Source organism: Sceloporus undulatus, chromosome 5 (genome assembly GCF_019175285.1).
Source record: "Sceloporus undulatus isolate JIND9_A2432 ecotype Alabama chromosome 5, SceUnd_v1.1, whole genome shotgun sequence".
Classification (NCBI taxonomy): domain Eukaryota; kingdom Metazoa; phylum Chordata; class Lepidosauria; order Squamata; family Phrynosomatidae; genus Sceloporus; species Sceloporus undulatus.
In genome coordinates this window covers 79,054,220-79,080,569 of record NC_056526.1, presented here as the reverse complement: position 1 = coordinate 79,080,569, position 26,350 = coordinate 79,054,220, and the positions used below count along the sequence as shown (strand labels likewise).

The following is a 26,350-nucleotide window of genomic DNA, read 5'->3' as shown; positions in this document are numbered from 1 at the left end:
TCTTACCACATCTCTCAGCATTGCAGCAACAGATCAAGTATCATTGTTTAGTGTTTCTTCATTTCATTACTTCATAACACTTCATACAGGGAACTGATCATTTTTCATCCCTCGCTCTCCCCTCCTTTTTTTGTAGTTTAGCTATTGGCAGATATGTTTGCTGCAAAGAGAGTGCAGCTGATCAATATCTTACCACTTGAAAATAGCAGTTGCTTGTTAAGTTTCTGTTAGGGCTCTACTATTTTGCCATTTAGGTAGCTCTTCCCATAAATTTTTAAGAGCCTTGACATGACCGTCATGGACTTCCATTTGCAAGGGAAGCCTTTCATCTTGTAATGAACCAATCTGCAAAATATGTAACGTGCCATAAGGAACAGAGATGATTTTTCCCCCAAAGGTTGTGCTCCTCCATTCCATAGTGCTTATTAGGCAAAAGTAAAGATGCTGAAAACAACAGCAGTGTAGTTTCCTCTTTCCCATGTTCCTTGCATGAGGTCTCCAAAATGTTGTTTTCCCTGGAAGATAAATAAGTACCACTGTCTTCAAGCAATTATCCATTCATGTGTATAAATAAGTAACAAGAAAATAATAAGCTGTCTGCTAAAGAGAAATTTTCAGTCATGGGCTTTTGCAAGCCATAGCTCTAAATCACAGACTCGTGCATTACCAAACAGTTTATGCTTCAGATATTCTAGTGTAACATTAAGTTGCCATGACGGCTGCCTTTTGTTAATATTTTCCCTGCATTGTTTTAATTAACTCATTCTGCCTAGAACAGAAAAAAAAAATAGCTAGCTAATGATGATATCTTCTCTACTAAGAAAAGCAGGTGGAATAATGTATTATATAGCTGTGGGTTTTTCCCCCCCATTCCTTATTTGTGTGTTGAGTAATACTGCCTTTCATTTTGAAATGCAAAATCCAGGTATAGTGAAGCAAATGCTGGTGCAGGTAATGTACTTTTCCTAATCTGCTCGAGGTAGAAGAGATTTACTTAGCAATATCATGAAAGCTAGATTCTTATTGGATATTACATAAAGAATCAGATTGTGTCAGTTCTCAAATAAGATAAAATATTCATTATGTTAGTACCTAATTGACCAGCATACTTATTGAGCAGCTAAGACAGTATATCCTGGATTTACTGGAAGTCATGACTCATGGTAAGGAAAAATGAAATCCTGTAGCCTGCAAGGAAAATGGCTAGAAGACCTCTAGCTGGATTTGAATCCTAAGTAGTAATCTTGAAATTAAACCCTGTACATTAAAAGCATCATAGAGTTGTGCAGTATCAACTAGAGCTGATTTCTTAATATGCAAGAATAATAATTCAAACGTTAGTTGATTAATCTGTTGGAGCCAAATTGTTCAGTAGTGGTGCCTAAAGAGAATAACTTCTTTATATTTTCCCCTCCAGTTTTAGTTCTGACTAATAGTGGTCAAAAGGAATAAGAAATAAAATGTTAGAAATTGCCTTCCCATCTAACTATTTATTGAGTCTATTTCTACTCTGTATTTTAAGGCAGGACCCCACAAGGCGATGTACAATAAGGTGACGTATGAGCAAACCAGACCGGCTAGAAATGCTAGCTTCAGGGTGGAGTGGGGAGTGTGGTGACTGCACATCACATGCCCTGACTCCACCCCAATGCCAGTGTCACACTGTGCACTCGACCACATGGCAGGGGGTATCACAAGGCTCCTTTGATGCAGCGTTTATACCCTGCCACCATGGCAAGGGCAGCTTTTTGCCAGCTCTAAAAGTAGCTGCATTTTGCCATTCTTTTTTAGACCTGGCAAAGTGCCAGCTTGGAACATGACATGCAGGTGCCGCGTCCTCAATCTGGTGCTGAAAGGGGTGGCAGGAAGCCGCTTCTTTGGGGCCATCTGTCAAGCTTGTTACTTAGAATAAAAAATGTAGAATCTTTTCCACAAATACAGTTTTAAAACCTTTTGAACAAACATAAAAACAAAAACATATGGAGGAGACAAAAATATAAATAAATCTGTTCTGTAATTTAAAAAAAAGTTATCACTTAAATCCTATGCAAGTAGAGTAATTGGGGCATTAAATTTTGAGATGTGGTGCCATGAAAGTTGAGATGTAGATCCTGTCTTGCTTCATCTTTGTGCACTAATCAAGTTAATGCAAATAATTATCTCTTCAACACAACATGGCAAGACTTCTTAAAATGAAATTGGGAAGATTTTGCACTTTTTAAAGACTTTTTTTGTTTTGTTTGTTTGTTTGTTTGTTTGTTTTTGTTTGTTTGTTTGTTTGTTTGTTTGTTTTGTTTTTTGCATTCCCATATAGGAATAGAATTTAAAACCATGGTAAGTGTATCTTTCTTGTGTAGACTATTTAGTAGTGGTAGCATTGGATGTGAGAGCTATCATCTGTCACCCCATTGATCTCCAGGGTTTATTTGACTTACCTGGCTGGCAAGGCAGTTGTCCCCTTCCTCCATCACTGCTCCACTGCATAGACTCAGCCCATAAAGCTTAGTGTTTGTTTAGCTACATAAAGGGGAAAGACATTAGTTCTGGTCAGAGTTTTACAGAAATTCTGGAAAATATGATAGGAAGAGTTACTGCACATTGACTTGCTCTTGTGCTGGAAGTGAGAACTGCCTTGGTGCTTGGAGAATTCTTGGCTGTCTGTCTCACCAAACCGAGGGAGGCTTTTTGAACCAAAGTTAGTCCAACTGCAAGATTTTTTTTTCATGTGTCTGCTTGAGAGCCCCTATGTCTGGTGCCACTCTCCCATTTCAGTCTTACAATAAAATGTCCTTTTCAACTGTAAATCGGTATCAGTATGAACTTATAAGATGAATTTTCCAACAGGTGTATTCTAATATGCAGATTTTTCTTACTATGTGTATCTTTTGATGTATTGTTCAGAAGGTGTATGTTGCAATTTTTATTGTCAGTAGCTATTTTTAGTCCTCCTGATATTGCTGTTCACAGAAGAAGACAAAGGCAAACCCTCTTTGAACTACTCTTGCAAAAAAATAATAATAATCCTGTGATAGGGTCACCATAAGTAGAAATAGCATTAAGGTACACAGCTGCAGCAACAACAATAACAACATTGTTATTTGAGAGTGGGATGTTGAATCATAAAGTATCATAAAGTATTATGGGTTGTGTACAGGGCTGTCACACCAAAATAGAATCAGGGTTGATAACAGTGAGAAAAAGCTATTCACATTTTATGGATGTAGCAAGGATTTATAACAGAGAAAATCAGTTTCCTTACACTTGCATAACCACATCCAAAGGCTGCGAGGGAGAAACTAGAAGCACTCAATTTTCCAAAAGATTAAGAAGGTGATAGTCATACCTGCAAATTATATGATACTGTATATAGGTAGCTAAACAAAGGCTAACAACTTTTTCCAGTCACAGGTATTTGCTTATTAATCCAAAGTTTACCTACATTGCAAGAATTAATGCAGTTTGACATCACTTTAACTGCCATAGCCCAGTGCTATGAATTATGAGATTTGTAGTTTTGTGAGCTCTTTAGTCTTCTGTGTCAGAGAGCTTTGGTGCCACAATAACTCCAGAACCCAGAATTCCATCACATTGAGCCATTAACTGCATTAATGCTGCAGTGTGGCATCAGTCTACATAATTTATGTAATACCACTTAAGAATCCCCAGGAGCAAAACTTCTTTGTTCCTTAGTTTTGAAAATCAAACATCTGGAAAACACTTCTTATAAGAGATTATTCAAATCCAACCCTGCCATGACCTCATTATGTGCCCCTGGCAAGCATGTGAAAATCAAAAGCTTGATTTATTTATTTTCTTTCTGCATAAAAATTTGTGTACATTTTTCATACATCATGTATTTTGCGCATATATATCTTATATACACATCCCCCACACACATTTTCCACTGAAAATTATAAAGCAGTGAAAGCCTGCCACTGTTGTCCTCTTGTGAAGATGACAGTAAACACTAGTGCAGAAATACATATTGAATATGACTCTCTTGTACATCTTTCTACAGGAATTACCTTTGCCCTCCCTCCCAAATAGCATGAGACATGACAGTGGATGAAATAAGACCACAATTTTATTAATTTCAAGAATCTGCAGCATGGCAGCCAGTGGGACATACAAGCATGAATTTGTATGTGAGAACTTGGTTAAGCCAGAATGCACAACTGGAATTCTTTGGGCTCAAAACTGCGGTCATAGACCCCGTAATTCATCCTAGCCTGATTCCATGAATGGACCAAATGATCCCTAGGGACTCCCTCAGATGGCACTGATTAGCAGTCATCTTGGAACCCACTTCACATCTTCCCTCAAGCTAGTCAGCAGTAATAGGGAAAGGGATGAATCCTTTCACTTGGTGATGCCATGAGAAGCCTTTAAAGAGAACCAACTAAAACTATGTACATTATTGCACTGGGCTCTTTATTGCCACAGTCTTGCTGCAGAGGGGTGACCAAAAGAGAACAAAAACATTCCGCATTTAGAGCTTTCGTTATTACACCTCTCCTCAATAGTGCAAGGGAGCTTTTAGTGCCATTGTGGGTTGTGGCATGCTCTCTTCTCTCATTTGCACTGTACTCCACCTCCCTGCTTTACCCAGCATGCCCTCTCCACCCACACCCACCCTATCTGTCAAAGGGGAAATGTCAGGGTTTCCTCAGGAGGAGAATCTCGCACTCTCCTCATTAGGAGGGTCAAGGGGGATGAGGAGGAATGAAAAGAAAGTTTTAAAAACTGTTCTGGAATAGGGAGAGGGAGGGAGGAGACACTGATACTATGTGTCTACCCAGTACCGATATTGCCACTGAAGTAGTTCTCACACTTAGGGACAAGTGCAATTGAAGTGTTTGGGTTTTTTTATTCGTGGATATTCTGAAAAAGAAGTCCCCAACAGCAAGGCAGCACAGAACAGCCATGGCATCATGTGATAATTTTTCCCAAAGCACTGTTGTGTCATTTTAATGGCAGATATAAAACCTGGTATGATAATCTCCTCAGTGTCTGCACCCACCATTGAAATCAGATGGAATGGCTTCACATACACCATAGGCTCACCAGTTGCCAGAGGCCACTCTGCAGATTCTCAAGGTACAAAAAAAAAAAAAAAGTTTAAATATTGTTGTTGTTTTCACTTACCATCTTCTTAGTATACTTCTTACTACAAGGGCATTCCTATTCTAGAAAGAAACCCAATTGGAATGTTCCAAGAAGTCAACCTACATTGATATGTTCTGGTGCACAGGTTGTGTTTATTCTGACATGGTGCTGTGGGTCAGATGCGTTTCCAAAACACACCACAAAGGTGATCCAGAAAAGCCCTACTGGGGGCTTCCATCCTACAATCAAAGGACAGGTAGCTGAGTTCTTGAAACAGGTGAAGCTGCAACTTCTTGACTGACAAATTGATAGCCATTTTCTCACAAAATACCTCATGTTTAGCAAGAAACTGACACATCTGGGCTACTGTGGCAATTTCAATATCCAAAAAGAACAGGAGTTGCTGTTTTAAAAAATGCAGAAGGAACAAACTATCCAGGAGTTATTGAATTTTAAAATGGGCCAACTGTATTGGGAGATGGTGTTCAGAACAGCAGTCGTCTTTGGAAGTACTATATGTCTATATTTGCAAACTATTATTCACAAACCTTTTACAACTATGGAAAAAGGTGAACGTACATGTATCAGCATAACTGTTTTTATAAAAAAAAGATATAGAGAGGTCAGAAATATACAGTTCACAAAAACATAAATAGAATTCAGGCAGCAAATAGTAAATAAAGTCAGAAAGATTTTATGTTTCTATGGTGTGGGGCTTTTACACAACATTTTAGAAGTGGCACATCTTGCAAATTCTTCCTCTGTCCCTTGTGAAAATGTGAATTTCAACTGTACTTAAGGTTTTCTGCTACTTATTTAAGAACATTCCCTTGATTGCCCCAAAGTGAGAAAAGAATGAATAACTCGGAATGCTTTGTTGTATTCCACCATGTTGCAGTTTAGAAGGACAAATTAAAATGTACCGTTGCATATAGGAAAAGCAGATCAGTTAAACAAAGGTTTCACTCAATTGCTCTGTTAGGCAATTGTGTTGTTAATTCGTGTGTGTGGGGGGGGGGGGGGGGGGCCAAAAATATAGACTGCAAGGAATAACTGTACAAAATAGCCATACTTGAATCCATATACAATTTCTGTTAATTGTGCCTGTATTTCAGTAGAAATGCATGTGTCAGATAACAGAGCTGTGTGAATAGTGTGTTTATTTTTTCAGTCTAGAGCAAAAACCAAAAATTAGATTGCCCAAATTTACATTATTTCTGACAGCAATTATGGATAATGCAGTACTGGAAGAACATTGCCATTATATCTCCATTGGCTGTTTCAAGTAATTGCACAAGATTCATCTCAATTTTCCTTAAGGCTGTATTTCATAGGTCTGTTTGTAATACATAAATGGTAAATAATTGAAATAAATGAAGACTTTACATAACTGCTTATTCTCCACTGGACTTTTAAAGAAGCTTCTGGACAAAGCAGTACACATGAAATATTTGTCACGATAAATAAACATGATCTTATGCAGACAGTCTTACTTGATGGGAAAATCATCTTTGTACTATCCATTTAAAAAAACATTCTATATATGCTAATATTCAGTGGTGTCTGTTTTTTAAAAAATGCAGTACTGTTTTCCAACACTTTTGACTATGGCAGAAATAGTAGATGTGCTCTTTCTGAAACAAAATATACTGGTTTAGAAAATTAAGCATTTTTAATGACTACCAACATTTGAAAATATTGGGTGGGGAAAAGAAAAACTTGATCTGCAATGCCCCATTCAAACTTCCTAGATTAAAGGAGCAAGTTCCTGATTATACAGAGAAGGAAATCCTGACTTGCTTGCTCATTCAGATTCTTTTGGATGGGTAAAACATTTTGTCTGTGTTTATGTTTTCATTAATTCTGGTGTGATCTTTTTATTGATTTAAGCCCACCTTGCAGATGGTATGCTAGTGAATGTTTGCTAGTGTGACTGGATATACTTTGTTCCTGCAACCATCTGCATTGCCCAGATTTTTCTAGCCTATTCTCCTTCTTACTTTGTGGTAATTGAGTAGCTGATTCTACCAGCTCTATTTGGGCAACAAAATCAATGCCAAGGCTGGGTATTGCTTTGCCCTTCCTTCAGTTCTGATTTTGTGTAGAATAGGTTCTGAACTTAAAATTGCTAAAATTACAAATTCCATCATTCAAGGACAAAATTAGTGAAGAATTACATCCCAAACATAAAGGTCGATTCACACTGCATTTTAACGTGGACTCCAATCTGATTTAAATGAGGGTCATTCATACTTGCGTTGGGGTTTCATGACCTGAAGCAGGGGGTCGTTCACATTTGTGTTGGGGTTTTCTAACCCAATTGGAGGGGGCAGTGTAAATCCCCCTTAATCCAGTTTTTTTTTTTTTTTTTTTGCCATGGATTTTCTTGTGGTTCTTTTCAAAAGAATCGGTTTTTCTGAGAACTTGAAAATTGTTCCCATCCAATTCCTTCCTTCCTCCTCCTCTCCCCCTGTTCTTGCCTCCCTCCAGCCACCCCGATCTTGCCTCCATTTGCCCCTCCATCCTTCTCCTTTCTCCTCTTCCTCCCTCCTGTGTCACCCCGATCTTGCCTCCATTTGCCCTCTCCGTCCTTCTCCTTCCTCTTCTTTGTCCTCCCTCCTCTGTCACCCCTATCTTGCCTCCTTTTGTCCCCTACATCCTTCTTCCTCCTCTTTTTCTTCCTCCCTCCTCTGTCACCCCAGTCATGTCTCCGTTTGCCCCCTACATCCTTCTCCTTCCTCTTCTTCCTCAGCCACCTCCACTCTTCCTCCCCTTCCTTCTCCTCCCCTTCTGCCAGGATTGTGGCATTTTACCCCGTTGCCAAATGTAAACGGAATCCTGGAGTAAAATGCCACAATCATGACAAATCAATGCCATGGATAGAATCGATCCTGGCAATAAATGCCATGGAGAAATTCGATTGTGGCATTCCAGGGAAATAACCTGGTTCCCTCACCAGGTTATTTCTCCAGTGCGAACGGGGCCATAAACATAATGGCATCTCACCCAGATAAATCATAAGAGGTTGCAGAGTTAAAATGTCAGTCGACGGTCAATATTTGACCAGTATGGAAAATCCTAACGATACACATAGACCTTATTGTATTCACATAGTAGACGGAAAATCCTAATGATACACATAGACCTTATTGTACTCACATAGAAGTTGACAGTCTGGCCACTCATGCGCTTGGAACATAAGCTCAGAATCTAGTCCTTATTGTTCAGTCTCAAACACATTCCACAGCATTTGGGGTATGACCACACTGCTTGGAATGGGTGATGCCTCCTCTGTAAAAAAATTTTAGTTGTCTGTTTTAAATCTTTGATATGAACTCAGGATAACATTTGGCACACATACCTACTTTAGTAAATCTTAGTAATCACTTCTGTTTTTCTGATATGCTTCTGTTTTGAGCTGAATATTAACTTCCACCTCAAAACATTTCCCTCCCACCTCCTCTGGTCTGTCATCAGGATATCTTGGAATTCATCTCATCTTTTCCAGCTTCATAAAAATAGCACATACTTCATTGAATATGCATTGATTAATTAATTAATTAATAAGTTTTATTTTTTTTCCTGCCTCTCCTCAAGGCTAGAGGCAGGGTACAGCACATTAAAGTACAGCACATTAAAATACAAAACACAATTAAAACATATGAACCAACAGTTAAAATACAGTACTATAAAATTGTTAAAAGACATGCATAAGAGCACATTTTTTAGAATATACAAATTAAAAGTCATGATTTAACATTGGCTGAGATGTTCTGCCAGAAGAGATATGTCTTTAATGCTGTTTTAAATGCAGTCAGAGTTTTCAGCTGTTGTATATCTTCCGACAGGTCATTCCACAGTCTAGAGGTGACAGATGAAAAGGTCCTCTGGGAAACCATTGCCAAAATAGTCCTGGTCAATTAAAGCAAACATTTCCCAGGGAACTTGAGTGTATAGGGCAGGTTGTACAGAAGAATATTATCCTATAGGTAGCCTGGGCTCAAACCATGAAGGGCTTTAAAGGTAATAACCAACACTTTGTATTTTGACTGGAAACTACAATGTACCCTTGTTATACGCTGGGGTTTGGTTCCAAGATCCCCCGTGGATAACAAAATCCGTGGATGCTTAAGTCCCATTAAATATAATGACATAGCAAAATGGTGTCCCTTATAAAAATGGAAAATCAAGGTTTGATATTTGAAATTTATACTTTTAAAAAATATTTTCAAACCATGGATGCTTGAATCTGTGTATAAAAAATCAATATATAAGAAGGGCCTACTGTAATTGGCGGCTATGGAGTGATTTTAAAATTGGTGTATTGTGATTCCTCCTGGATGTACCTGTAATCAGTCTGGCTGCCTCATTCTGAACCAGTTGGAATTTGGTACAAAAGTAGCCCAATGTATAGTGTATTACAGAAGTGCAGCTTTGAGGTTAGCCGCATATGGACGACCATCTCTAGGTCCTCGGTTCCAGGGAGGGGTAGAGGAGCATATCAGCTAAAGATGATAACAGGCATTCTCGACCATCACAATTAACTAAGCAGACCTTTGGAGAGATGGATCCAGAGCACTCCCAAACTGCAAGCAGTCTTTGAGGGGAATGTGAGCCCATCCAGAACTGGTAGACATACTTCCAACCTTTACTAGCTGTAAAACCAATTGTGGCATATAGTTGGGTGCATGTTCATTTTACAGACAATTCATCTTGAGCCTTTTAATTCCCAGATCTCTTTGAAAAATTTCAGATGTATTTATTTGAAGTAAAAGAACAATGGTATTATCAAACAAGAAGCTTTAAAGTATGACTATGAGTTATTTCATTGTGCTTCCTCTTCTGCTTTGCAAGGCTCAGAATGGCTTACGTGATTTACATTGTGATAATTGTGATTTCCACCAGTCCTGGCTGACTGCTGTATTAAACACCACCACGTAGGCTTTGCATACACTTTCTCTAGTTGAAACACAGCAAAGCAAGTTGACATAAAGGGACTAATACCTATTATGTCAATACCAAAGTGGTGACAGATTAGGTACCCCTTCACAGCTGTTGGGGTTAGGGAAAATTCTAATATTATAGTAAAGGAAGATTTGCATTTTCCTGCTATTAGCAATGCAGGCAAGTGCGTCACTGGTTGAGGCTCTTGCACATTTATAATTTTGTCAGGTAGCCAAAAGCTGCTGTTATCCTATTCCTTTAATCCAAAAATGAAAGAGCATTTTTGAAGTACCACATCAAGTAAAACAGTGATGAGTGCTAAGCTGGAAAATATGCTTAAGAAATCATTTTATTATTGCAACAATTTACAGATTATGGAAGAAGAGCTGACATCTGTATTTTACTACACATCCCTTCACTGCAAGCTTATTCCTGTTCACCTTCAGCTGATTCTGTGTTTAAGGCAGTCAGTCAGGCTGATCCCAAAGAAAAGAAATCCTTCCTGCTTCTATACATAGATTACACCTAAGAGACTCCTGATTATAGGTTTTAAAAGTTAATGTAATGCAGCTTATATTTGTAAATCATTAATATGTACAAAATGACCAGCCTCCAACTCAAAAAATATCCTGTTTTTGTTGTGAGATGTTGTCTTTTAGAAACATATGGTCAGGATCATGTAATGCCCCATTTATTTTTATTTTTATTTTTGTATGTGATTCTTCTCTTTGACTTTGTGCAGATAAAAACCATGCTGAAAGGTTTCTTACAGGGAAAAAATTGTTTATGCAGTTTGCCCATGACATCTCCAAGCAGATACAGGCTGTTTATTTGATATTTGAACAGTTCTTTTAGGAAAACAATATTTTAATGAATTGTTATCACGACATACAAAACTACTGTTCACTTGCTGTCTTTTGCAGCCAGATCTAGAATCATAGAATCATATAGTTGGAAAAGACCACAAGGGTCATCCAGTCCAACCCCCTGCCATGCAGGAAGTCTCAATCAAAGCATACCCAACAGATGGCATCCAGCCTCTGTTTAAAGGCTTCCAAGGAGTGAGACTCCACCACACCCAAGGGATTGTGTTCCACTGTCAAATAGCCCTTAGCACATAATGGAAAAAAGAAAATGTATGTCACTGTTGATGGAATTACATTTTCAAATAGATACTATTTCTGTTTGAATATTAAATAGGGCATAAACATATAACTCTTCATTCAGCCTTGCCTCATGACCAGTTCTGATATTTGGTTGCTATTATCAGTGTCTTTGTTTTAAATAATGGTGTTTTTCAGAGCTTAGATGGATCTCTAAGATCAAAAAACTCACATGTGATAGAAGTGTGGAAAGGCTGTGGAATATTGAGAAATGACAGTGCACTAGAACAATCCTTTCTGTCACTGTAGCAGATATCAGTCAAACTAATTTTGATCTGATATTGGATTCTTAAACAGAACAGAAACAAACAACCCGGAGAAGACCCAGTTTGATTAAAAAAACAGCTTTATTGCTAGCCAAGTGTCCTCAGCTTGGAATTACCATTCCAACGAAAATTCTGAGGCCTTGAACAAACAAAGTTCATTGCATTTATAGATGTTTAAACAAAGAAATCTTTTTTAGTATATTTCATTGGCTATAGTAAAATTTAAACATATAGGATTTCCTGCAATCAGAAAACAAATACAAGCATGCATCAAAAGATCCATTTGAGACCCTCGTGGACACATTCTTTCTTCTTTCAATTTTGATGTTCCCTTGGGACTCTTTGTACCAGAGAAGCTGCATCTCTTATCTTTGAGTTATTATGGTTTCAGACCAGCTGCAGGGACCTTGATGAACAATGTCCTTCAGAGTATCAACCTGTATTCTAACACTCCTTTCTGCAAGTCCTCCCCAACATTCGTTTTAGGGGCCTCAATTCCAAATTCCTTTATATGTGCCCACTTTGGTTCATTACATTTTATTACATTTATTTCATATATATATGAACTTTATTTATTTCATGTATATAAATATTGATTATTGAACTCTAACTGCCACATCTTCAAAGCTGTTAATTACTTTTTTGCAATATTATGTCCCTGTAGATAAGAGAAGGCAATTTTGATTTATACATACAGTAGTTAGACTTCTGTTTGTAAACACACAGGATTTTAATCTAAGCTAGAGGGCCAGTGTGACATAGTGGTTTGAGTGTTGGACTATAACTCTGGGGACTAGGGTTCAATTCCCAGCTCGGCCATGAAATCCAATAGGGGACTTTAGGCAAGTCACATTCTCTCGGCCTCAGGGGAAGGCAGTGGTAAACCTCCTCTGAACAAACCTCCCCAAGAAAACCCTGAAACAGGGTAGCCATAAATTGGAAACAACTTGAAGGCACACAACAACAGCAAGATGGAATTAAGAAGGAAGATGTGATAATAGTTGGACATTAAATGGTTAACATGCCTTTGGATGCAGAACCCATGGATATGGACAGCCAACTCTATTTGCAGTTTCATAACTTTAAAAAAATCAAAGAGGAGGATTTTTAGAGGGAAGGATTTAGGGAACAGCCCCAAGTGGGGAAATGCAGAAACATGGCACACTCTTGAGATGTAAAAGGTGAGTGATTAACCTAATTTGAATTACAATGTAATTGTGAATGCATGCTGGTCATGAGTAAAGTGTTTGTATGATGAAAACTTTTCATGACAATGTATTGCTCAGATAACACTTTTGAGGCATTACTGAATTAAGTTTGCTTCACATATGTCACATTCATGTCATGTCTGTATCTATGACGCCTCCATTATAGGTTAAGATAGCAAACTTGAGGGCGTCCATTTTATACACATAATATCCCCATGTGGTAGGTTAAGATAAGAGACTTATCTAAACCATTCCATGTGCTTTAACAAAGAAGGGGATCTTCATGTGCAACACTTTCTACAATGTTTTGTACTGGCCATTTGTTCCACTCAAAGAGATAATACCATTGGCATTTCTACCATTGTGTATAAAAACAAAGTCCAGTTGGTCCTCTGTATCCACAGATTCTTTATCCATGGATTCAACCATCCACAGTTGAAAATATTCCAAAAAATTAATAAATTCCAAAAGCAAAATTTGATCTTGCCACATTATATAAGGGACAACATTTTACTATGCCACTGTTTATAATGGGACTTGAGCATCCACAGATTTTGGCATCTGTGGTGGGTCCCAGAACCAAACCCCTGCAGATACCAAGGGTCCACTGTAGTATTATTTATGTGGGTTATGTGATGGGTCTGATTGAGGAATGTCCTGATTATGAGTATAGTTGTCAGATGGTACCCCATCCTGCTGCTTGCTTGTGTCATTTTGCTAGTGTCTACCAGTTGCAGAGTGTTGATTATATTGCTCAGCATGTAGAAAGGCAGTTGTTCCCCACAATATACTGATTCACAGTTTAAGAAGTGTGAAAGTCTTCTTCTTCTTTTTTCCTGTAAAGGGGGTCATAACAGTACATTTTGATCTAAGGAGTAGTAGTGTGCTACAGCTTTCTTTATTTCTTTCTGGATTGTTTCAGTAGTAAATGTCAAGGGCTTTTCTTACATAGAAAATGTAATTTGTATTACTTGTGAAGAAACAGAACGTGAATAGGATGTGCTAAGATGACATTAAAATGCACACACTGTCACTGTGAAGCAGATATAAATAAAGTGTACAAGACTGTGTCTTATTCTCAGAGGAGCAACGTTGAATGTCTGACCCTGTGAAAAATCCAAGATGTTACTTCTGAGAAAAATAATGTGTGGTATAAAGGCAGAGCTTTTTGAAAATGCAAGGAAGTTGATGTGTAAAGAAAGTCACTGCAATATCTGTAGGTTGACATGTTTTTATCTGCCCCTCCCCATCCATTTTTATTTAACTGTTCCTTTAAATTTTATATAAAATTAATTTACCTAGTTGAAATTCTTGGGAAGGATAGGGAAAGGAAGAATGAAGAAATATGGAATGACTCTAGGAAGTCATGTTTGTGTTTGTATTTACTGTGTTGATAGTTTGTTTTGTTTTTTCCTCTTTTTGTTCCTACTTCTATTCCTCCATCCCTTTCCTCTCCCCCTCCTCTTTTGTTATTGGTATTTGATGAATGTATTATTGTTTGTAAGTATGATTTGTCTTTGTGGATGTATTTTTAATGCTAATAAAACATTAAAAAATAAATAAATAAACCTATGCCAATTATCAGGTTTGCAACCTCCCTTGTCCTCTTATCCAGCATGGCTCTGCAGAAACTTTTGCTTCCATGTTAAGCTAACTGTGGCCTGGTGCAGACGGGCACGTTGCAGTGATATTAGGGAAGCGGAATCATAAGGCTGCATAGCAGCCCTTATGACACCACAAAAAGGGAGCCGCCTAGAGTCGCTCCTTTTTGAGTGCACATCTGTGCAGCAGTATGTGGATGCTGCTGCACAGCTGCGCGGCAAAGAGGAGTGGCATTTTGCCACCCATGTGTACTGGGCCTGCAGCTTGTTATGTATCCATACTTGGACAAACCATTCATAGAACAGAATCTTATTGTGATCGTAGACCAGAGCAATGGATAAACCATGATTAGTTATAACTATTGTGGGTGGAAACAAAACAACTTCAAACCACAGATTGTGAAGTTACCTTGGTTTCCCTAAACATAGTTAAGAATAACCACAGTTTAGGGCTTTGTTATGATGTAAATCTTTAAATATTCTAAAACATAAGTGAAGTTTCATTCTCTTCCTGGCCATGCTAGAGGAGAAGGTTTATTGTTACATGAAAATGCAGCCACTAAACAATAAAACAAAGTTTCCTAGGACCACTTTATTAACCTTAGGCCTTTTCTCCAAATTTTCTGTTTACACCACTTCAAACTGTCTGTGAGTTGTAGTTTCTTATTTTTATTTTAAAAGTTTCCACATATTGCAGCAATTCCATCTATAATTTAGTACAACAAGATTAAATGAAGCTTGTGTGTGGTAAAATCTCTCCTGTATACAAGTGAAACTATAGTTATTGTTTTTGCAGAGTGTAGACAAAAAAAACCACTTCTCTTATACCCTCTGCAATTTCACATCTAGCATAGGGAATTTATTTAGCAAACCAAGCACAGCTCTAGAGCAGTGCTGACATAGGGAACTATGCAGGTGCAAAAGCAAGAGGGAATGCATGTACACATATAAGCAAGCAACAGTAATCTCCATCATCATTAGAAATAAACTCCAGTGAAAATTAAATGTTTTTTAAATGGAGGAAAAGCAAATGCATTTTAATGCATCTGACAAATTATTGTAGGCAGGGATGGAAATCAAACTATTAAAATGTAATTCAGAATGTAATTAAATTGTACATTGTTGCAGGCAACCAGTAGCAAACTGTGTAATTTAACTACAGAAAGAAGTAAAGTTGATTCCTCCATGTGGCTTTCTGCCTTCATTCTAAAGCGTTAAAAAGGATCAAGTCCACCTCTTCGTTACATCAATGCAATATGAAATATTTAATAAGCTAGTTTTACACTAGCAGAAACAATGATGATATTTATTAACTGGTTCATGGTTTATTATTTTCATATAAAGTATGTTGATGTATTTTGGGAGAGGGAGGATTCTGAAGGCCAGTTTCTTTCTTTTACCATTTCTTGCAAAAAGTTGATGGTGACTAAATAGTATATATATATATATTTATGGTATAGATCAAGACGTACCAGCTATATGTCTTCCAAAGTGGAGGAGGCAATTTAAGAGAGTTGTGGTCTATGGCCTGGAACAGATGGGCAGGAAAAAGTGGCTCAATTCTGCTCTTTCTCAAAATATATTGAAAACCCATTGCCTACACAGCTCACTCCCAAGACTGGCGAATGCACATGGCCTTGACCCCTCATGGCACAGCATCAAGCCATGCTACTGGGTAATTTTTTGTTGTTGTTGCTTCCTCACTGTGCATGTACACCTTCACACAAACACACCACCGGCATCCCCCAAGTACCTAACTCTTTTGCCCAGATGCCATCCCATTAGATGGCTGCCCCTTTGAACAGCAACATAGTCACATGTGCAATGCTCCACCAGTACAAGTGATAAATTGTCAAAGCACAATTATGGAGGAAACCTCATGCCCCCTTCGCCCCTTTCACCCCATTTCCATTGTTGGGCTGTCTGGTATGTGTATGTTGCAATTACATCCATTGGAGTTGCCACACTTTCATTTCTTTGCATAATGTTGACGCATTCATATGCAGCATGAAGATTAGAGTTAGGATCTATCACTCCTTCAGAACCTCTCTTGCATTGGGGCATTTATATGCATGGTCGAAGGTGTGCGTCTTCTGCACTAAGCTAAACTATCCCAGCTTTTGTTTGCTCCGGATTTTTTGTTTGTTTGTTTGTTTTTTAGCCCCAGAGCATGGCTTCAATCCAGTTTCTGATCGGTTTGGAGGCATGCATCATCTAAACGCCCCATCTTCAAAGCAGGCAGAAGCTGCTTTATTTTGCCAATCTATTTCACCCCTATGTTTCCTATCCAGTAACAAAACTGAGATCTTGTGTAATAGTCTGCTCTCAGCTTGGTTACCTATTTTGCATATTATATTTTGGCCACTTTTATCCCAGTTCAGCAAAGGTTTGTCCCCACACAACCTCTTCATGTCTTCCTTTGTGATTAAAACAGGAAATAATTCTGACTAACTATAGTTTCTTCTTTAAAAGTGGAAATCCATGGTTACTTGAAATCAGATTCAGCTCAGATTCTTAAACCGCAATTTGAAAATTTGTTTCCAAACCTCATTGCCATATTTCCTGGTTTGGATAAAACAAGAAGCCATTGGCGAGTTACACACTGCCATTTAGTACGTAATGAATACGTACTAGGGTTAGGAAGGGGCGGTGCTTCCGCACCCCCCTAACCCTAGTACGTATTCTGTACGTACAATATGGCGGCGGCCATTCCACACGGTGGTCGCCATATTTACGTATCGGACGCTGTGCGTCCGCACATGTCGCGGCGTTTATGACGTCGCGAGTCCGCCCCTGGCGCCTCGCGACGTCATAGAGGCGCCGCTTAAAGAAGCTCCATTTTGGAGCTTCTTTTTCGGTCCGTGCGGGAGCCGCACGGTGTGGCTGCTGTGGCTCCCGCATGGAGCAAACGGCGGTGGCGGCAGACCGCCGCAAAGCAGCGGTCTGTAACCCGCCATTGTTAGTTAGACTCTTTTTGTTCACTCATAGCTTATGTGAAGCAGCTGAACAAGTATCTTCACTTGTTAAGCTGAGAAAGGATTGCTTAAAATAGGCCACTGAAAACCATATCTAAGATGAAAGCATTTTCACATGAAATCACAATAAATTGTTAATCATAACCTATTTTTATCAGCCGTCCATTAAACCCATAACTACATTTACAAAACCATTTGTGGTTATTTTTAATATCTTTGCTCATTATGAATGTCAAGGCTACCTTAAAATACAGGAAGAATTACCTTTGAAGTCATTCATTCAAGAAGTGAGAAAGTATTTTGGCATTGTTCCCAGAGTACCGCAAAAGTGACTGGTGTGTTAAATGTCCCATCAGGAGAAAGACTGTGGCTGAATCACCAAATTTTAATTCTTAATTATTGTTCTTCTTGGTCAAGAAGACACATGGCGGTAGTGCTCTTATTTATTACTTACAATTATAGCCGCTGGTAGTCAGCCAATTTCTATTAGTCATCTGTCGTCAGTGTTTTTAAGCTTTGATTTTAAATCCAGTACAAACCTAACCAAATAATATATTTAGGGTAACCAACAACTTCTGCGGATTTTAGCCTAACATTAATATATTCATAGAATAGCTTGTGCAGGTCCTAAATGGGTTTATTGCTACATAATTAAATAATGGAATTCACTATCATGACCTGTGTTTGTAACCATCAGTTTAAATAACTTTTTTAAAATATATATCAATTAAATTCATGAAAGGCAAAGGTATCAACAGGATCTGAATATCCCAAAGACACAAGAACACATTTGATCTTGGAAACTAAAGGGTCAGCCCTGCTTAGTATTTAGATGGGAGAATAGCAATGAATACCCGGTGCTGTAGGCTATGTTTCAGAGGAAGTAACTGGCAAAACCACAACTGAGTGTTCCTTGCCAGAGAAAACTGTATGAAATTCATGGGATTTCCATCAGTCAGCAAGTGACATGAAGGTATACACACACATACATAGCTATCAGCAGCTAGTAGTCATTATGCATTTACTCTCATGCAAAGCAACATTCTTCTGAATATTGGTTACTGAGAAATAACAGATTTAGTAGACATTATGTTGTTATGTCTAATCCTAGCAACTATTATAAAAATCATCACATACCTTCAATACCCTGCCAAAGATTATGAAGGACAGTTTCTTTTCTCTTTTTTAATTTTTTAAAATATAATTTTTATTATATTTTATATAATTTTTATTATCTTTTCTCCATGGGAGGGGGTGTTAAGATATGGTCCTCCACTTCCATTCTGTTGCACTAAAATACACCAAAGCAAAAGGTAGGACCACAAACTGGTATTTTTTTCTTAATTAGAAAGGGGGAAAGATCACAAATATTTTTGATGAAGACTTCTAGGGGAGTAAAAATATGGTTTTTCTTATAGAAAAACATCTGTGTTTATCAAAAACAGGTTTATAAAAAACAAAACTTAGCATGCTTCCCTCGAGTCTGCCAGTTCTGTGGACTTGAACCAAAAAGAGCCTGTTGAAAAACAAGAAAAGAGGTGATTGTATACCCAGGTAAATTCTGAGGTCTGCAAAAGTACAAATGAGAAGGTGGAAACAAAAACACAAATAGAGACAACAGCCATAGAATACTGAGTGCTAATTAGAAAAGAAAAATGAAGCAGTTAACTAGCTTCCTTGAGCCCTCCCCGCCTAGGGTCATACTGGCTGGAGCTGATAGATTTGTAATTTAAAATGTCTGAGGACACCAAGCTGGCGGACACTTGCATATAATATCCAGGGAAAGGATGTGACTAGCTGACTAGTTCGAGCCCTGGACTATAAAGGAATGAGGATAAACTGCAACCTTTGGGTGTGGCGAAGAATTCCTATATGATCCAAATTCTATAGATGCCAATTAGCTTTAAGGTTTATTTAGATAAAAAGAAGAAAGTAAAATTGTTCCTACATAACAAATTTATTTCTATAAATCTTTAGTTCCTATGTCAATTTAAATTTGTATCAGAGAGAAAAATTGCAGACAAAAATTCAGTGGAGACTGTTCTTGCATTCTTTGAATATTTATATATGAAAAAAATCTGTAAGTGTTTTCCTGTGAATAGAATGTCATTTACTTTTATGAAATTGGGTTCCCCCACCTCCCACTTACCTCTTGAGTACTTTCTTCTTCCTGAAGATCGGGGGGGGGTTTTGGGGGGGGGGGAGTTCAGGGATTTGTGGGTGGGTGAAGATGGTGGCTGAGTTTTTAATACAAAAGTTGAAGGGGCTTGGGGGCTCCCATCAACAGAGACAGCATCTCCTTGGTATTTGAGGGAACTTTATTTGTTCAACCGGAGGTTGGATAACTCAAGGGATCTTTTGCATCCATGCATAACCGTACTAACAACAGAAAAGCTCTGGTGAATAAAAAGAGTTTTATTTAGAAATGTGCAATGTTGTTGAATGGTGAGTGTAAGCCCCATGATTCAGTAGGTCGACATCAGTTGCGACTACCAGCAGCATTCAGGTGATGGAGCTAATTTTGCATTTGTCTATGCTTTGCTGTCCTAAGAAACGTTTCTTTTTCTTTTTAATATTAGTAGAATAAACCTTCCTTTATTTTATTCTGGTACACAAGAACAAAGATTTCTAAGGTGTTCTAACTAAGGACAAAATCACAAAAGGGTTTTCTTGCACATTTTTGTTAATTTTTCACATTTAACACATTTTTAAAAACATTTCATTTATGAAAAAAACAGTGTTGGTTTTGTGGAAACAAAATTAATGAAAAAAAATCGGAAAACATTTAAACATCTCAGGGGAAAGGACCTCTCTCTCTCTCTCTCTCTCTCTCTCTCTCTCTCTCTCTCTGTGTGTGTGTATGTGTGTGTGTGTGTGTGTGTATTGCCCCAATGTGTGCTGATACTTTTTGTTATCAGGGGAGAAAATCTGCAAGTATTTAAAACATCCCTATATTATATTCATGATGCTGCTGCAGCTGTCACAACCTTCAATTCTGATGGCAGTAACTGTAAATCATGATTCAGAGACTGGCATCTGTAGCAATAAATAAATAAATTGTAGCTGCCCTCCAAGGATGCAGCAATTCCACAGGGCTTGATGCCATCGTTGCTCCAGGTCATTGTTTTAGCTGCAGATAAGTAAAATCATCCAACACATCCTCACATCTAATAAATATTAGTAGTCACCCTTTAGTTTCTTTTTTTAAAATGTTGACTCTAAACATATTGGTTACCTTGCCTAATACAGTAAATTAGTATGCCTTAATAACACTGGTTCCCTTCGATTCATGTGGGACCACTGATGATCATGTAAGTTTGGTGCGCACACAGAGGTAGTGATGATACCAAGCAGCTGTTCAGCAATTGTCCTTCCCTTGCTTTGCATAATCACTTACAAGAACTCATATAGTATCCACAAAACCATGACTATATGTGGAGTTTTGATTTACACTCTGTTCATATTTTCTTCATCACCCTCTCTCCTATGAACGTAACGTCTATGGTGATGGCTAGAGGGTAGTGTCAGTATGGTTTCATACATATTGAATGCTGTGGCTCTCCATGGACCTTAGCTGAGAGAATACTGTATTTTTCAAACACTTTCCATCTGCATTTTAAAAAACAATTTGACAGATACCTTTGTATTTAAATATACTTTTTCTCTGAACTGTTGATTTTAGCTGAGTTAAAATCTAAGCAAAACTCTGTTTAAAGTTAAATGGCATAGAATAACTAGCCTGTTCTAAGAGATTTAGGGGCGAACAGACAGGCCAAAATAAAGCTGCTTCAGGACACTTTGGAGGTATGCTGTTTAAATGATACATGCATCTTTAAGAGGCCAGAAGCTGCACCAAAGCTGAAATGGAGAGTGGCTTTGGTGCAGCTTCTAGACTCTTAAGCATGCAGGAGCACTATAAGGTTCAGATATTTTCAAAATGCCCATGTCTGCACCCCCCCTCCCGATAAGGAATTGTGTCCCAGATTGTCCCTGTTTCCTTCCCATCTTCCTCTGCCCTGAGCATAGAGAAGGAAGAGGAGGGGTGTTGTTGTGTGAGACTGTGCTTCATTAGGAGCAACAGAAAAGACATAGAAGAATAAACGTAGTACACTTTTAAAAAAATTCAGCTAGAAGTCCATTTCAATCCAGTCACTCCATAATGTGACAAGGTACAACTCCATATCCTGTTGGGAATAAGCTGGAATAGAACTCAAAGGTATATGCAGTGCTGATTATCTGCAGGTGAAAATTATGGATACCATTTTAAGTCAGGTACCTTTTCTGCATTCATCTACACACACACACACACACACACACACACACACAAATCCTGCTCTAAATGCCTCTGAAAGATGTCCCCTAAGGCTGCAGGGGGAAGGCAGGGAAAGGAATGAAGACCCCTAAGAACGCACCAATGCCCTTTCTTGCTAGGCTGGGAAAGAGGGAAGTAAATGAGGGCTAGTAATCTAAAGTGCTTCAGAATTTGCTACAGCTGCATCACAATTCTAAACATGCATTTACAATAATAAGCCCTGTTGTGTTCACTTTTTTATGCCCCCAGGTAAGAATGAGTAGGATTGCAGTACTGAACCCATTGGAGAGGATTCAAAGAATTTCTGCTTATATGCTCAATTAAATGTGATATGCATGTGGAGCATGCATAGATTGTTGGGCAAGCATAGATAGTTGCATGATTCTTTGTATCCTAGCCAAAATGTTTCCCGCTAAATAAAGTTTATTTCTTTCCATGGTCTTATTTTATTTTTAACTTTATCGTCTTAAACTAAAGATTATGCAATGCAAAGGTTCATTTACAAAAGACTTTTTCACTGAAGCAGAAGTCTTCTACCAAATCTTCCCAGTTATTAGATGGAAGAATGTTTGGTTAACCTCTGCCTAGGGTTCTAACAACCCTGAGTTACTGAGAGCTTATCCAATAATTAAAACATACAGCCAGACTCAGCTACAGGAATGTGAAACATAGGAGCCACTTGACTCCCTCTATACTCTCATGAAGAAACAAATTGCTTCATGTATTCTCAGTATACAGACAATTATGAAATGTAAAGTTCAAATTACCCAATGTCAGTCATAATTACTATAGAGATGATGTTCAGTTAACTATTATTTTAAAGGAACAGGACCAGTTGTCAAGTACCAATACATTAAGGAATGGAAAGTATTGATAATCACACACACATTGACATGATGTATTTTAAGTGCCTCTTTCCATGTCAGAGAATGTGTGGGGAACAGAAGGAACTGAGCAATTATCACTAATATATTAAGGCACACAGTGATTGGTTAAAAATGTTTTGACAATGTGTACGTCTTTGGTAACAACAATTTGTCTCTTGCTCTTTCAAGATGGTCTGTTGGTGGATGGAGATCAGCATGCATAGGAAAGCAGGTTTATGACCAGGAAATGGTGGAATGCCTGTGTGTTAGTGAATATTGTGTGTAAAGATGTTGGAGAGGTGGGGTGGGCACACACCTATCATGAGTGATGTGTGGTAATTTATTGGCCAAAATAAACAAGAAGCAATGGGATGTCCAGAGGATGATTCATGCAGGATAAAATCAAGGACAAATAAGATTTGGTGTCCTCAGTCTCCTGTCTCTAAAAAGTGAAAAGTATGTAACTTAAGTGAAAAGTGTGTAACACTTCTTTCCTGTCGTAGATTCATTTTCTCTATTCCCTGCTGCAGTCTCAATCTTCTGCCATGCACAAAAGAACTATAGGGTGAAGGTTTCAACCATGGGTGGGAATTTCCCTGTTTCCCAAATGAGGTTGAAATTAGAGTTCCTGACCTCTTTGAGAACTGGTGCAGGAAGAAAAGCAACATTATTGAGCTTTGCCAGGATTTTATTCTTTTCCAAAGCTGCACTACTTTAATCGCAAAATGCATAGCTTTTCCAGCCGAAATGTACTAGGTGTTGTTTTCCCGCACCTTTCCCTTCCTTCTTCTGAAAGTTGTACAGAAACCATCAGCTGTGAAAAGATTATCAAACCAGCTAGGGCTGGAGGGAGGAGGAGGGAAGTTGCTGAAAAGTTCACAACTCTTGTTATTGCAGCAGCCTCTAGATGGGATTTCTGTGAAAGTTGGGGGTGGGCCAGTTGCAACAGGATGTTGCAAAGGGGATGAAGTTATGGATCTTGGTCAGTGAGTTATCTAGTTTCAGTTTTTCTCCACAATGTCTCTCTCCCTCCAGTCCCAATTTGGATGAGAAAATATGAAAAGTTATTTCAGCTAACAAACCAATTGTGTGTGTGGGGGGGGGGGGGGTGAAATGTCTTTTCACAATCCCTAGTCAGATTTCTGTGAAAGACTGGGGCTTGGCGGGAGGGAGGGAAGTTGTGGGGAAAACAGAAACTAGATCATCATTTGACAAACATCTGCAACTTCGCCTCCCTAATCTGTCACAGAAATCCTGACTAGAGACTTTGAAAAGACATTTCAGTTTTGTCTCTCCATCACTTTCCCCACTGGTTAGATAGCTGAAACATCTTTTCAAAGCATCCGGTCAGGATTTCTGTGAAAGATGGGAACAGTTACAGATGACTAGCATCTGATACTCTAGTTTCTGTTTCTCCTGCAACATCCCTTTCTCCACAAGCCCCAGACTTTCACAGAAATCCTGACTAGAGGCTGTAAAAAGCTGTTTCATTTCCCCCTCCAGTTAGTTTGACAGCTGAAACATCTTTTCACAGTTTTTCCTCAGGTTTGGGGCTTGCAGGAAGGAACTAGATAGTTATCTGCCAAGCATCCACAACTTCACCCCCATCATTCATAGAACCCTTGGCTAAAGGCTGTGAAAAGAAATATTGGTTTCATCTTCCACCCCTGCTCCACTGGTTTGAAAGCTGGGGTGGGATAGAAGGGAGTGAAAGCGCTGAAAAATAGTACCCAGTACTTGTCAGCTGGAAAAGTTAAGCACTTTTCAATGAAAGCAGTACAGTTTCCATAGAAAGCTGCACTACTTCTATCATCTCAGGGAAAGTGGGAATTTCCTGCATTTCCCACGAGCACATGAAGAAAAATAGATGGATGTTTCCCAACACCCATCAGGACAGAGGAAATCGAGAACTACCATTTCTAGTTTGCACTTCCCTGAGTTGCATTTTGGCATTTGACTTCTGAACTTCCCACTCTTCCCTCCCCAAGCAGTTGAAGCTATTCTATGCCAATATCCATGTTATCCCTGTGTCTTCCTATAACATTTCAAGCATCCCATTTGAACTGTATAGAGGTGGGGACAGAGGGAAAGAGGGACCTGTACATATTATTGCATTGTATAAACAGAAAATAAAATCACAGCCCCCAAATTCCAACTGGATCATTCTCTTTTCTCCCTGAGCATATGTCAATACACAGGACAACAGAGCAGGGAGAGCTAAATAAATAAGTGTGACGTGAGGTTTAGCACAATAACAGCAAGGGAGAAGGCAGGGCACTTCAATTAATAATGGAGCACAGAGTTCCTGATAGAGCCGTTCTTTAATAATGTTTAAAGAGCTACAAGGAGCCCTGGGAGAGGCTTTACAGATAACTGCTATGGGCATCTTGCCCAGCTCTGCCCAAGAGGCACAGCTCCTCCAGCAGAATAAGTTCAAAAAGGAAATGGAAATTGCTTTCTTTAACAAGAATGAGTATCTTTTGAAGCAAGGTTTCAACCAGTCTTGATGCTAGGAGAAAGGTGTCCTTGTACCCAAGAATAGCAAGATAAAGAAAAAGGCAAATGTCTGACTTCGTATTATACAGCATTTCCATCAGCTAGGGAGAGATTATGTCTCTTGATGACATGATGGAAATGTAGGTTATCACAGTGATTCTTCTAGAAGAGTTGATTCATATGAGACAGGTACTCAATGAAAATTAGTTTCTTCTTGTGTACACTTTCGATGTTTTTCTTTTTTTCCAGCATGACTATGGTGGCAAAAACTACTCTGAATATAATTGCATTTGGAGGTAAGCAAAAAAATCATAATTAAAAAAATGCAATTCACATTACATTTGAAAATTAAAGGCCCCATCATGGAAAGAGTGGAATTTGTAACAACCCAAAAGGGGGCAACTGTAGATATACAGTCATCCCTCGACACTTGTGGCTTTAACACTTGTGGTTTCAATTGTTCACCAAGACAGCTGTGCATGCACCCCTCCTCCTCATCTCTTCTGGGCTTTTCCCCTAGTTAGACAAAAGGCCCAGGTAGAAGAAGCCCAGAAGGGTGTGTGCGCCAATCCCCCTGCTTTCCAAGACAGAGAGCTACCTCTTTTCCCAAGCAGCTCTCTTGCCGTGGGAAGGGGTTTGGGGAAAGCAAGCCTGCCCTCCTTCCTGCCGTTAGAAGGCTTCAGAGAGATCCCTGAAGCCTTGGAAGAAACAAGGGGAGCTGCAAATGTGTGCTTCACCACCCTTCCAGTGCCTCAGAGAGCTTGCTAGAGCTGTTTGAGGTTTTGGAAGAGAGATGGGGCATGTGAGCATGCACTGCTCTTGCCCCCCTACTTTATTAATGAAGTTTGACTTTTGTGGGGGGTCTTGTGCCCCTAATCCTCATGAATGTCAAAGGTTGACTGTATTTGCATACTAGTAAATAATAAGTATGTTCATTAAATCTATGTACGGCAAATTCTTAAAACTGAAGAACAAAGAGGCAAGATATTAAGTTCACTGGGAATGTATATTTAGCAATGGTTTTGATACAACTGTTATACTTAAACTTTTTAAAAAATAATCTCAGTTTCTTTATTCTTTTACACAGATATACCTATATAGGCTGTTTTCAGATTGACTCAAGGTCTAGTGCGTGCCCTAAATCCCAATATAAACATTTGTTTTTATTTTATTTTTATTTATTTAACATCAATTGTTTTTCCCATTAGAGGATTTATATCACAGATTAAGAGTATATCAGTTGCTTGCGTATTCCCCGACAGTTGAATACCATACTAAATGGATATTCCTTTAGGTCTTTTCTACAATATTCCATATATAGATTCTAGTCATTTCAACTTGAGTAAGACTGACTTACTATCACTTGTTTTCTCACACAGTTCCCACTAATAAGTGGCTAACAGCACTTAAGAA

At 38.6% G+C, this 26,350-nt stretch overlaps 1 protein-coding gene across 4 annotated transcripts in view; it reads left to right on the top strand.

Moving 5' to 3' along the window:
- TAFA5 (TAFA chemokine like family member 5) overlaps positions 1-26,350 on the top strand; it is a 348,007-nt gene that overhangs the window by 298,584 nt on the left and 23,073 nt on the right. For 2 of the 4 annotated variants that reach the window (XM_042470724.1, XM_042470727.1), the window contains exon 4: positions 25,187-25,233. The exons of the other annotated variants lie outside the window; for them this stretch is intronic. In XM_042470724.1, the coding sequence (XP_042326658.1) occupies positions 25,187-25,233 (47 nt within the window). The remainder of the gene's footprint in view (positions 1-25,186; positions 25,234-26,350) is intronic. 4 annotated transcript variants of the gene reach the window in all.